The following is a 14,141-nucleotide window of genomic DNA, read 5'->3' as shown; positions in this document are numbered from 1 at the left end:
TTTATTCAATATTGTAAATGGGAGAACATGATGATTGACAATATCAGTTATCATTAATGATAATGCACAAAATAAAGCAGCAGACTTCCCTGCTACTTAGGAGAAACACTATGCTAATCCCAGCATATTAATTTACTGCTTCTGTGAATCAGATCAGATCAGATCAGTCACGTCCAACTCTTTGTGACTCCGTGAATCGCAGCATGCCAGGCCTCCCTGTCTATCACCATCTCCCGGGTGTTCACTCAAACTCACATCCATCGAGTCAGTGATGCCATCCAGCCATCTCATCCTCTGTCGTCCCCTTTTCCTCCTGCCCCCAATCCCTCCCAGCATCAGAGTCTTTTCCAATGAGTCAACTCTTCACATGAGGTGGCCAAAGTACTGGTTTCAGCTTCAGCATCATTCCTTCCAAAGAAATCCCAGGGTTTATCTCCTTTAGAATGGACTGGTTCTGTGAATACTATTTTACTATTTTCTTTGCAGCATTAGTACATAGCTGGGGCAAGTTTTAGAATCAAATCCCATCTCTAAGAAGGGCACTTCATACTCTAAGAACCAACTTCTCTTATCTAATATCGCAATGTAGTTTGCAATTATATTTACCCCCTTAACCATTTCCTCCTCTTCAGTTAGCTGAAGAGCAATTACCATGTCACATAACCTTTTAAACCACATAAATCTGTATAGAACCTTTTAAGTTTATAATGCTTCTACAAAAACACCTGACTTAATTCTGAAACTCCTGCTCAGTAATTCCAAAAATAATTAAGTTGAACCAAAATATCACATAACATTTAATAATTGCAAATATATTTATTATAATTTAGATTAGTTTAACAGTTATATATACAATATAATTTTATAAAATCCCAACAAAAACTGGTTTCAATTAAATCATTGGATCTGAAGCCAACTTAGAAGTCTTTTAGTCCCCTAACTTCACCTTCCCTAAATTATAAAAAAATAAAATCTGATACTTTTGATTTCAAGTTAAAGATGACAAGATGGTGTTATCACATTTTAACACTTAAAAAAGGAAATGTTTACTTGTCTGCACAAAGCCTTTCATATGCTACATTGATACATAAAGCACCATTGCAAGACTTTAAGTGTGTAAAATGTTCAATTAAAACTTCCAAGGGATTTTCTTTTTAAGACTGAAGTTTTAACTTTGTTCTAACAATTGGATCTGGACAAAACTGGTAAGAATTGTTTTTCTCGTCCAACTTTAAAATGGTCCCTTTTGTCCTTCTCATCACTGTCTGATCACTTCTTTTAAAGGAGGGTAGTAAATGGAAGAATTCTTCACCAAGCTTTTACATATGGAGTAGTGAAGTTGGCATCTCAAGAGAACAATTCTCCAAAATCCAGTAAATGTAAAGTGTTTGTCACTCAGTCATGTCTGAGCTTGTATGACCCCAGGGACTGTAGCCGGCCAGGCTCCTCTGTCATGGAATTCTCCAGGCAAGAATACTGGAGTGGGTTACCATTCCCTTCTCCAGGGGATCTTCCTGACCCAGGGATCAAACCCAGGTCTTCTGCACTGCAGGTGGATTCTTTACCATCTGAGCCACCAGGGAAGCCTAGTAAATGTAAAGATTACCCATTATTTTCATATATGCAGAGGTGCAAGATTTAAAACCCCAAAACACAACCTAAGTCTCTGAAATAAAATAGTATACTTCAGTCTGATTTTAAAAGAATGCCTATACATTTTCAGTTTTCTTTTCAAGGCAAGTAATACCTTCTTTCCAACTGACACAGCTGATGTTTGAAACTTAGCATTCCATGGTGTTACACCATGCATTCCTTATGATTACCTAAAATAGAGGGGCACAAAACACACTGAAAAAGAGCTCTGCAAAAATCTGACCAAGTTTTATGCTGTTGTACTCTCAGAGCAAACCAAATAGAAAAAAAAATAATGACCAGGTAGATTATAAACTGAGGTAGTAATCCTGCAAGCACTTCTGATGAAAAATTTGTCCTCACTCTGAAACAACTTCAAAATTAAGAGGTCATCTATTCTGCTCGTGCTTTCACTGGTAACAGGAGGCATGTGACGTAAAAACAGACCAGAAAGTTGTTGGTTAATATTCCCTCAACCTAACAGATGCACATCATGTAGTGCTAACTAAACCAAACACAATCAGTCACTGCAGAAACTTCAATTCAAAAGTAAGCTTTGGGATGAAGATATTTTAAATTTATAGATCTTTCCTGAAACTATAGGCCTTGCCATTACTTCTCTATTAAAAAAGAAGAACACAATAATAAACTTGGATGTTGACTGAAGTCTATATTTTACACTTCAAACTGGAAAATTCAGAACTGCCCATTTCCAAGTTTACAGTGTCACCCTGATAAGTTATAAAAGTGACGGTGCTGAGGCATGATATTAATAACACTGGTTTTCTTTTGAAAGCATATACAACAAAACCAAATTGCTCTGAGATGTCTCTTGTTCTTCCTAAGAAAATTCTAAGCTTTTAAATTTAAAAGCAACTATGACACAATTATTACTTTCTGGAGTCTTTTAACAACAATTTCTACCTGTTGAAGACACAAAGAACCACTCAAGTGGAAATTACAATAACATATACAGAATCCTCTCCAAAAAAGAGTTTACAAAGAACTTAAATATATCAGATGTTAAAATTTGGCAGAAATATGCAGCTTTCCCAAAGTAGCAGAAAGTACTGCACATACAGGTTTTGTGGCAGTCCTTGGAAACATTTCCTAGGTAGAGCTTAATCTAGAAATAAAAACCAACCACACATTTCAACCAGTCATTTTTAGGGAAAAAAAAAGACACACAATAATGTACTTTAAGTTGGTCGTATATACAAAATTATTTTTCTTAACATTGAAGTAGAAGGGTCAAATTACTGAATATAAAGAAAACGTAACAGCCCAGTAATTTCAGAATGTTGGGGGGAGGGGAGAGCCCAGAGTTTTTAGACAGGTGCACATAATTTAAATTAGAATGGGAAATGGGCTTTGAAGCCTATAAATATTGTTTCCCAAGAAAATAAGTTTCCAAAGTGCAAAATTACACCTTAAAAGGTCCCCTTTTCACTTCAGCAAGCAAACAACATCCTAGAACAGATCCAACTAAACAAAAAAGGGAGGATTAGAAATCACACCACCTCATCCTTCATTTTCACGGCCTGGCTTCAAACCTGGACATTTCTGAGTGGGCTGTGTTGCAAAAAAATATTAAACTAGGTCACTGGATCCAAGCTGCACATCCTCTAAGAAAAAGTTGAAGGACAGCTGCCAATTTTTGTTTTTAAAAGTAACCTCTCAAGTAAGAGGTAGTGTATGCTAGGGCCAGAGGCTGTCAAATAATCTTAATATTGCTCGAAAACATTAAGTCCTTTGAAACATGTTTGCTGGAGTCTATTAAACATCTTTTCTCTGTGCTCAAATGTCAAGCAGTATCCAATAGCTTCTTCTGTTTCTTGAATTCGTTTCTGGAACCTGCATCCATCCCGAGCAAATTCTTCCCATGGTCCTTTTCGATCCTCATCACCGCTTATATAATACTCAGTAACTTCTTCAAGGAAGGTTACCTATAAACATAAGGGTAATTTTAATCTCAAATATAACAGAAGTAAAGAAACAAACTTGTACACTCTTCCAAAATGACAAATGTTTCCTAAGTATTTCAGAAATATATTCCTGAATGCTTTTATTACAGCACAAAAGTTCACTTCTATTTCTTTTTTAAAAAAAGTAACTTTTCAGTGTTTCTCAATTCTTGAATCATAAACATGTAGTAGTAGTATTATATTAATTACTTTTATAATCAGAACACAGAAGAAAAAGTTACTTAGTAATCAAACTGCAACAAAATGTATCTTTAAGGTTATACTGGAGAAGGCAGTGGCACCCCACTCCAGTGCTCGCCTGGAAAATCCCATGGACGGAGGAGCCTGGCGGGCTGCGAAGAGTAGGACACGACTGAGCGACTTCACTTTCATGCACTGGAGAAGGAAATGGCAACCCACTCCAGTGTTCTTGCCTGGAGAATCCCAGGGATGGCGGAGCCTGGTGGGCTGCCGTCTATGGGGTCGCGCAGGGTCGGAAACGACTGAAGTGACTCAGCAAAAGGTTATGTTACTATAAGAGATTTTGCAGTTAAGATAAAAACCCTCTTTGTATTCTTCATTATCCTATCACCATATATACATGCAATTGTGACTACTGCAATATATATGATCACAGGTAAGTGACAGTTCCTTTTAATCCCTGCTCAATTTCTAATATAGAAATATCTTTTTAAGATATCAAACACCAAATGTCAAAACTTGTTTTAAAGTACATTCATTACTTACATCAGCTAATTCCACTGTGGCCAGCTACTTTCATTCCCTTTACATCAGGCCAAGGAATACCCCCGAGGACAATTAGTAGATAGGTAACACCTTACTAAATATTGCATTCTAGCATTACTCATTCATTTTATCACCAAGACAAATATCATTTATACAGTGGCTACCATATGCCGGGTTCTTTTCAAAGTACTTAACAATTTTCATCTCACTTAAAAATACATACCCTATAAGGTATGTATTATCATCATCTTCATTGTATAGATAAGGAAACCAAGGTAAACTGACTCATTCAAATCACTCAGCTTCCAGGGGTGCAATCAGGATTCCAACTCAGCCCGGCTCCACAATCTGCACCATGTTTGCCATTTAATAAAGCATTCCCAGATCTGAAAGCCTCATTCTAAGAATTGGGAACTATCCATTATTCCCATATACCTAAAGAATGAGATGTAGTCAAAGGTTGTAAATAACTTGACCATATTCCAGACATAATCTTTTATAAATGTTGCTTCTAGTGCATAGTAATAGTGACATCTACTTGACTCATCTCACTTTTCACTCAGTGAGCAAGCTAAAAAGAGACATGAGGCTGGGCTGAGATCCCTAAACAAAAGTTATCATTTAAGGCAAAGCAACTATGAGTTTTATCTACTCACCTCATTTAAACCGTGCAATAATTCATACAATAGCCATTATTATTATTACTATAAATTAGTCAGTCAAAGCCAGGAGAGGTCAAGTTACTCCCAGCTCTGGCTATCTTCCTAAATCTGTTGGCCCTAACCACTTAGGAGTAGGGAACCCAAGTCTCTAGATGCCAAGTGCTCATTCCATTGCCTCACTTTGTTTATCTATTCACTAAACAGACCATTTTGTCAGGGACCTTTTAAAAACAGAGCGAAAAACGTTTAAGACAGCATTAACAAAAGTGTGAACTAAAATCTAATTTTTAATATGCCTTATTTTGCGTCTACAGCTAAGACATAAGAATACCACCGTTTAGGGACATTTTCTACCCTAGGGAGAGTTTCAAAGATTAAGCTGGTCATTTGGAGCCAATGGATTACAGTTCTTTCCACTTGAAACTCTGATGCAGCAGAATTTGAGGTCAATAATAATTCACCCATGACTTTATCTTTCCAAATAAAAGCAAAGGTAACTAAAGAAACTTTTGCTCCACAATAAAAGATACCCTGTCTGTTTGTGGGGATTTCTCTTCAATTAATAACCTCAGCTGAATTTTTTTTAAAAGCCAATTCAAAAGATTCCCCAAATAAGGTTAGCTTTGGAATGTGTTGAAAGAGTAAAATAAATGCTCCATGAAGTTTTAAGACTAGCCTGGGAATAGGAAACAACTACTCAAGAAAACCAAATAAGTGACCATCATAATTACAAATGGTTAACCTATAGTGGGCCAATGACAACTTGGACTGCTATCTTAAGAAAAGGTAATACTATTTTCAGTATTATTGTCAATCAAAATTCCAAATGTCCAAATGCTTTTAGTGCTGAAACTAATATTTTCTTTCATGGCAAACAACCAAATATGATTTGCTACTTGGTACCATCATCCCTTTGGGTTCTAACGGAGAGGCATGAAAAGTTATCCTGAGACTGGAGGAGTAACTGTCTGTAAACGACATCACTTAATACCACAAAACTCTACTGCTACAATAGGACCTTCTCAATCTCTAGAATCGAATCATGTATACACAAAGTTTAATTTTTCTGTTCCTTAAAAAAAGTGAAAAGTTGAAACTTGAAGGGAAACAGCCCAGAGCTGCCAACCCAAAAGATAACAGCACCCTCAAGCTAACATCTATACACTGGCACCTTCAATTCAGACAGGAACAACACTCTACATGAGGGAAAAGGAGAGATGGTCATTTCCCAACCGAAGTGTAAGAGCTTGGAGTCTTTCCTAAAAAATAAGCCCTATTATGGCTCCAGGAAACTCATGCTTTTCCACATCAGAACAGAAAGTACAAATTATCAGGAATAATAAAAGAAACAAACCTTTTTTCTCCGGATATGTGTGTGTCTTTCTCGGGAAAGAAACACACCCTGTACCAAGTCTGGACATTTACTTTCTCGGCTCCCTAACAGCTGCCCCTTAAAGGAAAGTAAGGTGTGACACTCAGAAATGGGCTCAGATGGCCTCTCTGAGTCAAGACAGCTTTTCCAATTTTTCCCTGTTTGAAAAGGAGCCTTAAAATTTAGAAGGTTGTAGGGGTCATCAGAATTACAAAAAGAATTCCACAGTTTGAGACTCTCTGCTTCATCTGCACTAGATTCCCAGTCATCATCATCTCCAGAACTATGATCAGGAGACTCGGGAAGACTTCCAGTCTGGGGAGAATTCCCTAGATCACACTTGTCAGACAAATCCTTCTCTGAATCAGAAGGGTTTCCGGGAAGAATTTTGGCAGCAGTCTGAATTGTTGCTGTAAAGTTTTGGGGATTGTAAGGATCCACACTATAGAAAGAGTTCCAAAGGTGGAGCCCTTCTGAGTCTTGTTCAAGATCTGATTCTGAGAATGAGCTATCACTATCAAAACCGTCATCCTCAACGTCTTCGTCCCAATCCTCATCTTCCGAATCAGAACTTGTTTCCAGGTCACTGGCTGCACCTCCCAAAATGTAATCTATCAACTTGTTACTACAGGCTGGTCTGGCAGAAATGGGAAGGTCATCGTCTATGTCTGGAGAGTCAACTACACTTATTTGGTCCTCTCCAAGCTCCTGTCCAGTCTCACAAGATGGAATGCCTCCCGAGGGGCTCTGTCTTTCCAATCCAAAAGGAACTTCTCTAATCAACAATTCTGTTTTCTCCTCAGTGGGTTCCTGGGCGGTTCCGGGAACGGCTCCAGCAGCAGGAACACACTGAGTCGGACTATCTCCGAAGTGCTTCGGCTCCATCCGGAGCTGACTGTGCTCCTCCTCTAGGCTGTGGTAGCCATGATCTTGGTCAGGGGTGGGTAAAGCCTGACCCTTGCTGGCCTGCTGAAGGAATTCCAGCCGCTTCATGCGGAGATGGTGGATTTCGGGCAGGCCTTCTCTAGAAAGAGGCGGACATCCCTGCCACGAGGCGGGAGCCATCTCTGCGTTGAGCGGCTGGGGATAAGACGAGGCCTCATCCAGGCAGCCGCTCTCTGGACTCAGCGCCTGGAAATCGACCAGTTCGCAGCTTCCAACACTGCTCTGATGGCTCAGCTCAACCCGGGGCAGGCAGTCCAGATAGGAGGGGTTCAGCAAATAGGAGACGACACTGACATTGCTTAAGCGCTGAACGTTGAGCGGTCCAGAGGGCGAAGGGCCAAGTTCCGGGTCGGAAAACAGACGCGCTTGGACGCTCCGGGGCACCAGCTCCACTCCCCACAGCGGCTGCTCCAGAAGAAAAGCATGGGCTGCGGAGTCCAAAGCTTTTCCCTTGGCTTTAAGTTCTAATTCCAGATCTGGGGGCGAGCACTGCCAGTGGAGGCCCCCCTCTAGCCAGTCAAGGGGACCGGCGGCCGCGTCGGCCGAGGAGTCGAGCCGCAGCGAACTCAGAGCTTTGGGCGCCGAGGGGGCGGCAGGCTCCTCCCGGGCCCTCAGGAGGCTGTAGCCTCCAGCAAAATCTAGCCATCTGGTAGGGATCATCCCACCGAAAAGCTGGCTCCAGACCAGCAGCTTCTGAAGCAAGCCCGGGAGCGGCGCGAGGAGCTGGGAAAGCAGCTGCATCCAGGAGCTGCTTCGGGCCTCGGGCGGGGGGCTGGGAGCCAGCCTGGGGTCGGGTTCCGGGGCGAGCGGTGCGCGGATCCTGGACGTGCCTGATCGCGAGGGCCGAGGGAAGGAGGGCAGCCGGAAGCGGGAGTCCGGCTTCCGCGAGCCGTCCGCCGCCGGCTCCATCTCCCGGTGTCGGCAGTCTCTCAGGGAAGTAGGGACGCGGAGCTCGAGGCCCTACACAGTCTCGGCCTTCCCCAGCGGCGGAGTGGGTGCCCCAGGCCGACCCCCGGGCCAGCAGAAGAGCCAACAGGGAGAGCGGCTCCGGCCGCGGGCAGCGGGCCACAGTCCGGAACGGCGGGCACAAGACGCGGCGGCCAAGGCGACATCCATCCTGACAGCGAGAAGGGGTCCTACTCCGGCCCGCGCCGCTCCACCATAGATAGGAGCCCTTCCGCGGTGGCGGCGGCGGCGGCTTCCTCGAAGGCACGGACCGTGGAGACTCCCCTCAGCAGCGCGACCCCGGAAGGGCTGGTCTGGGAGGGCAAGCGGGTGCAAGCGAAGCTCAAAATGGCCGCAGGGCCAGCGCCGCGGCAACACCGCTCCAGGCAGGCTGACTAGTCGCAGGATGGCGGCCGGCTACGCCACCAGCCCCGCGCCGCCTGACGTCACTCGCTGGGCCGGGGGCGGGCCCTTCCGCGCTCTTTCCTGCGGCCGCCGATTGGCCGCGCCCAGGTCCCTGTCGGGCTTCCTTACTCTCGGTAGACCCGGTTGCGCGCGGGAGGTTGCATCAGCCAGGCTTCGCGCGTGCGCACTTGCAGCTCAGCGGTCGCCTAGGAAACCGCCCCTCCGCCCCGGCCGGCCTTCTCCGGCCCTCCGCCGCGCCGCGCCCCGCCCTCCCCCGCCCCCCACCTCGGCCCTCTGGGCCCAAGGGAGCGGCGTAGACGGGCGGAGGGGGCTCTGGAACTGTTAATGGCTTGGTACGTACCCAAGAGTCCAAGTGTACACGTATGTCTTAGACTTGCATGTATTTATGCAACACTGTGGTTCCAGTGTTATTCACTGCTAAGTAGTGTTAGGAGCTAACCTGAGCCATGACAGGCTCAGCAAGCTACACTAGGCCAAAAATTTTCGGATTCTCATAGACCTGAGTCATGATTCCGGGAACTATACCCTCGAGCCAATCAGGAGAGTCCCCATCCGCGCCAAGCTTGAGCCAATCCGGATAGGGATGCAGGATTAAAAATTCGCTCTGTTAGCCAATCATCACACGCTGGCTACACTGTTGCTGAGACAAAGAACCGCCTGTATAAAAGCAGTTGTTACTCAGAACTCGAGGCTCTTGTTGGATTCCACTGTGCTGGATGAGACTTTAGCCCTAGCTCAAGCTAGCAATAAAATCCCTTTATGTTTTTGCGTTGCTGTGGACGTCTTATTCTCTCAGTTTTGGGGACTCAGACTCCGGGCATAACATTTGGGGGCTCGTCCGGGATCCCTTTTAACTGAGAATAACACCCTCCCGGTAGAAGGGGTTCCTCATTTAGAGGAAAGGTATCTGGACACTGGTGTCAGGTCTGTTCGGGGGCGACCTAGTCGCTCTAGCCAGCGTAAGGCCGAGGCCCAGCAGACACGCTGGAAGGCAGCTGGCTCTGCAGTGAAGAGAGCTTCCCTCTTGATCCCGAATCTGGTGGGCAGTGGACGCCCTTCAGTAAGGTAACCTCGAGGGATAGGAAGGTTCAGGGGGGCCCAGGAAGACCTAGTACTGTGTTCTCGGCTGAGGTTTGTCTCTCCTCTGTTTGTCGCATCTTTGTGTGTGCCGGCATTGTCACTGTTCTCTGTGTATTCGTCTTGTCTCCTGTGTTCTATCCTGTAATCATGGGGCAAGAGACTTCCAATCCGCTGTCCCTTATGACTGACCATTTTTCTGATTTTAAGTCTAGAGCACGGAATCTATCGGTGCTGGTGAAGAAGAACAAATTAGTAACTTTTTGTTCCTCCGAGTGGCCTGCTTTCAATGTTGGTTGGCCAGGGGAGGGGACCTTTAGCCTGCCACTCGTTTGAGCGGTAAAGGAGAAAGTGCTCACTCCTGACCCATATGGACACCCAGATCAAACACCCTACATCCTAGTCTAGCAAGATTTGGTGGAAAGTCCACTAGCCTGGCTGAAACCTCTTACTTCCCCATCCCCTACCTCGTTAGGCCCACAGGTACTTGTGGAGGCATCCAAAGAGGAAGAGCATAAAGATCGCGACAGCCAGGCGAAGCTGGTATTCCAGGAATCCTCACTATATCCTAACCTAATTGACCTCTCCCCACCCCCCTATGTACACCTGCCTTTGCCCCCTCAGGTACCACAGATTTCTTCAGGAGGAGCACGAAGGGACACCGAACCTTCGGCCCCAACCCAGGAAGGGGGCCCTGCCCAGGGGACTCGAGGAAGGACCAGGGGGGTCCTCGGTTTGGCAGACGAAGGTGACCCGGAGGCCCCCACCTCAACGGTCCAGGCGCTCCCTGTTTGGGTGGGGCCGGCCTGCCCGGACGGAGAACGAACATACCAATACTGGCCCTTTTCCACTAGTGATCTGTATAATTGGAAGACTCAAACCCCTTCATTCTCAGAGAAGCCCCAGGGCCTGATTGATCTCCTAGAATCTATCCTTTTCACCCATAATCCCACTTGGGATGACTGTCAACAGCTGTTGCAGGTGCTCTTCACCACAGAGGAGCGTGAGCGGATCTTGTCGAAGGCATGGAAAAATGTTCCAGGGCTAGACAGAAGACCTACCATGCAGCCTAATCTGATTGACGAGGGATTTCCCCTGACGCGACCCCACTGGGATTTTGAGTGCGCTGAAGGTAGGGAGCGTCTCTGAGCAACTCCGAGTATACCGCCAGACTCTTAGGGGTGGCCTGTGGGCAGCCGCCAGGAGACCAACAAATTTGGCTAAGGTCAAATTGTTCAGGGACTGGCCTCAGCCCTGGCGACCAAGTGGAAATTACATTGCGAATACAATCCCCAGAGCTCAGGACAAGTAGAAAAAATGAATCGGACTCTAAAAGAGACGTTGGCAAAACTGGCAATAGAGACTGGCGGGGACTGGGTGACTCTCCTTCCCTTTGCGCTCTTCCGAGTGCATAATACCTCCTACAAGTTAAACCTGACCCCCTTTAAAATTGTTTATGGGGGTCCCCCTCCCATATGCCCTATCTTTGAGGAAAAAGTCAAGCCGCCTCCTTCATTGCGGCTGTTCCAAGAAGCTCTAATGGCTTTGAGTAAGGTGCATATGCACATTTGGGCTTTGGTCAAAGAAACCCATGAGGGCCAGGACAAGGGGCGGTCCCTTCCCATGACATTGGCCCAGGGGACTGGGTTTGGGTCAAACGGCACCAGTCCAAAACATTAGAACCCAGATGGAAGGGCCCTTATGTTGTTCTTCTTACTACCCCCACGGCCTTGAAGGTCGACGGCATTGGACCCTGGGTGCACTGTAACCACGTGCGCCGTGCCACTCCAGAAGAACAAGAGACGGCCGGAGAGAATGGAAGGTGACACTGCATCCCTCCAATCCTCTAAAAATGAAACTCATCCGTCAGGTCCCGGACAAATCACTTTGATCCTCCTGATGTTAGCCGTCCTCTTCAACCCTGGGACAGCCAACCCCAACCCGCAGCAACCTGCCAGGATCACCTGGACACTTTGGAATGGACTGACTCGCGAGGTACTCAATTTGACCACCGGAATTCACCCCCCCAACACGTGGTGGCCAGATATGTATTTTAACCTTAAAGACCTTATAAAGACTACTTGGACAGCGGCCCAGACCTGGAACTTCGGATTCTGGGCATGCCCTGGACACTTAAAAAAACACAATTGGGAGACTTGTGGGGGCCACAACATTATTTCTGTTGGTCCTGGAGCTGTGTGACCTCCAATGATGGGAGGTGGAAATGGGAGGTAGGGAGCCGGGACTTGGTCAACTTTTCATTCGTCCAACCCTATCACGGACCTTGGGACCAGGATTACCAGGACTTGCTCGGGAACTATGTTGGGCCACGCTGGAAGCAGCACTGGGACCCGATTGCCCAGGTGAAAGTAATGTTCAATCAGAAGTCGGCTAAACTAGAAAGGTCCTGGGTTTCCGGGCTGAAGTGGGGTCTCCAACTCTATGCCGAGTGGTTTGAGTCTAAGCCTGGGGGAATCCTGGTTATTAGCCAGACAGTAGAACCCATCCAGACCCAAGGTGTGGGCCCTAATCTGGTCGAAAATCCAGGCCCACAACAAGTAATTAAGGCACACCCGACTCAGGGGGCTGCACCACTGAGCCCTACGCCCTCTGTTTCTCGGCCAGGGAACCAGCTCAGTGAAACAGGGGCCCTCGGCCCCTTGTCCTCCATCCCCAACTTAAGAACGTCAGACCCATTATGAGATCTAGTTAAGGCAGCCTTTGCAGCCCTAAATCATTCTAACCCAGGTGCAACTCAATCCTGTTGGCTCTGTTACACACTTTACCCTCCCTTTTATGAAGCAATAGGCTTAAATGTTTCTTACAACCTGTCCACCAGCACAAATCCACCTCAGTGTCACTGGGGAGAATGTAGGGTCGGTCTCACAATGAGAGAAGTTTGGGGAAGGGGACTTTGCTTAGGTACTATTCCACCTGAAAAGACCCCCTTGTGCGCCCAAACAGCTGATCTTACAACACTAGATAAAACAAAATGGATTGTGCCTGAGGCAGGAGGTTGGTGGGTCTGTTCACATACCGGGCTGACTCCGTGTTTACATGCATCAGTTTTTAATCAGAGTAGAGAGTTTTGCATATTGGTGGCTGTAATGCCCCAAATCTTATACCACCCTGAAGAAGTTATGTACAACTATTGGGCTGGAGAGACAACAAATCAGTTGGGAGAGAACAGAGTTAGGAGAGTACCCATCACAGCCATCACTTTAGCAACCATTTTTAGTCTTGGGATCGCCGGAACAGGAACCGGGATAGCTGCCTTGTCTCTCCAAGGTCAAGGGTTCACTTCCTTGCGGGCAGCTGTAGATGAGGACATCACACGCATAAAAGAATCAATTAGTCACCTAGAAAAATCACTAACTTCCCTGTCCGAGGTAGTCCCACAAAACTGAAGGGGATTAGATCTGATTTTCCTACAACAAGGGGGACTCTGCGCGGCTCTGGGAGAAGAATGTTGTTTTTACGCAGACCACACCGGGGTAGTAAGAAAATCTATGGCCAAGGTGAGGGAAGGGCTGGCCCAATGGAAAAGAGAGCGGGAAGCCCAACAAGGATGGTTTGAGTCCTGGTTCCAACAGTCTCCGTGGTTAACAACGCTGATTTCCACCCTGGTGGGCCCTCTTATAGTGCTATTATTAATACTCACTTTTGGCCCGTGTATCCTAAACAAGCTTGTAACCTTTGTAAAACAGCACATCAATACAGTCCAACTACTCGTACTCAGGCAACAATATCAGGCCTTGCCCCAAAATAAAGAGGAAGATTCCTCTGTATGATCAAAAGACAGGGGGGAATGTTAGGACCTAACCTGAGCCATGACAGGCTCAGCAAGCTACACTAGGCCTAAAAGTTTCCGATTCTCATAGACCTGAGTCATGATTCCGGGAACTATACCCCCGAGGCAATCAGAAGAGTCCCCATCCGAGCCAAGCTTGAGCCAATCCGGATAGGGATGTGGGATTCAAAATTCACGCGCACGTACAGTTTAGCCAATCATCATACACCAGCTACACTGTTGCTGAGACAAAGAACCGCCTGTACAAAAGCAGCTGTTACTCAGAACTCGGGGCTTTTGTCAGATTCCCCTGTGCTGGATGAGACCTGAGCCCTAGCTCGGGCTAGCAATAAAATCCCTTTATGTTTTTGCATTGCTGTGGACGTCTTATTCTCTCAGTTTTGGGGACTCAGACTCCGGGCATAACAGTAGATCATCACCGTAAGATTTAAGTCCAGTAAAAGTTGGGAAATGTGTAAATATATATTGGTGTTAAAAACACTAATAATGTGGCATGATTAATAAGTCTTAAGTGAAAAATGAATCATTATGCATTCCTGCCTGCTCGGTTTTAGGATTTC

General features: G+C 46.0%; 1 protein-coding gene and 1 long non-coding RNA gene across 2 annotated transcripts; one reads left to right on the top strand and one right to left on the bottom strand.

Moving 5' to 3' along the window:
• Window positions 1-1,733: 1,733 nt before the first annotated feature.
• On the bottom strand, window positions 1,734-8,850 carry PPP1R15B (protein phosphatase 1 regulatory subunit 15B). Its single transcript, XM_040263026.1, has 2 exons — window positions 6,360-8,850; window positions 1,734-3,578 (listed from the first exon to the last, which is right to left on the bottom strand). Exons 1-2 carry the CDS (start codon window positions 8,229-8,231, stop codon window positions 3,357-3,359), a joined length of 2,094 nt encoding a protein of 697 aa, XP_040118960.1. The 5' UTR covers window positions 8,232-8,850; the 3' UTR covers window positions 1,734-3,356.
• Window positions 8,788-13,933, top strand: LOC120879996. The gene is made up of 2 exons (XR_005724923.1): window positions 8,788-9,045; window positions 11,507-13,933. It is a non-coding gene; the product is annotated as an uncharacterized LOC120879996 (long non-coding RNA).
• The last annotated feature ends 208 nt before the right edge of the window (window positions 13,934-14,141 follow it).

Source organism: Oryx dammah, unplaced genomic scaffold (assembly GCF_014754425.2).
Source record: "Oryx dammah isolate SB20612 unplaced genomic scaffold, SCBI_Odam_1.1 HiC_scaffold_21, whole genome shotgun sequence".
Classification (NCBI taxonomy): domain Eukaryota; kingdom Metazoa; phylum Chordata; class Mammalia; order Artiodactyla; family Bovidae; genus Oryx; species Oryx dammah.
The sequence above is the reverse complement of the archived record's forward strand: the minus strand, read 5'-3'. Positions and strand labels throughout refer to the sequence as shown.

Coding starts and splice junctions, on each gene's coding strand:
- PPP1R15B (XM_040263026.1), bottom strand. CDS start 8,231: ATGGAGCCGGCGGCGGACGGCTCGCGGAAGCCGGACTCCCGCTTCCGG. Junction 3,579..6,359: donor CACATATCCGGAGAAAAAAG/GTTTGTTTCTTT, acceptor TTATGTTTATAG/GTAACCTTCCTTGAAGAAGT.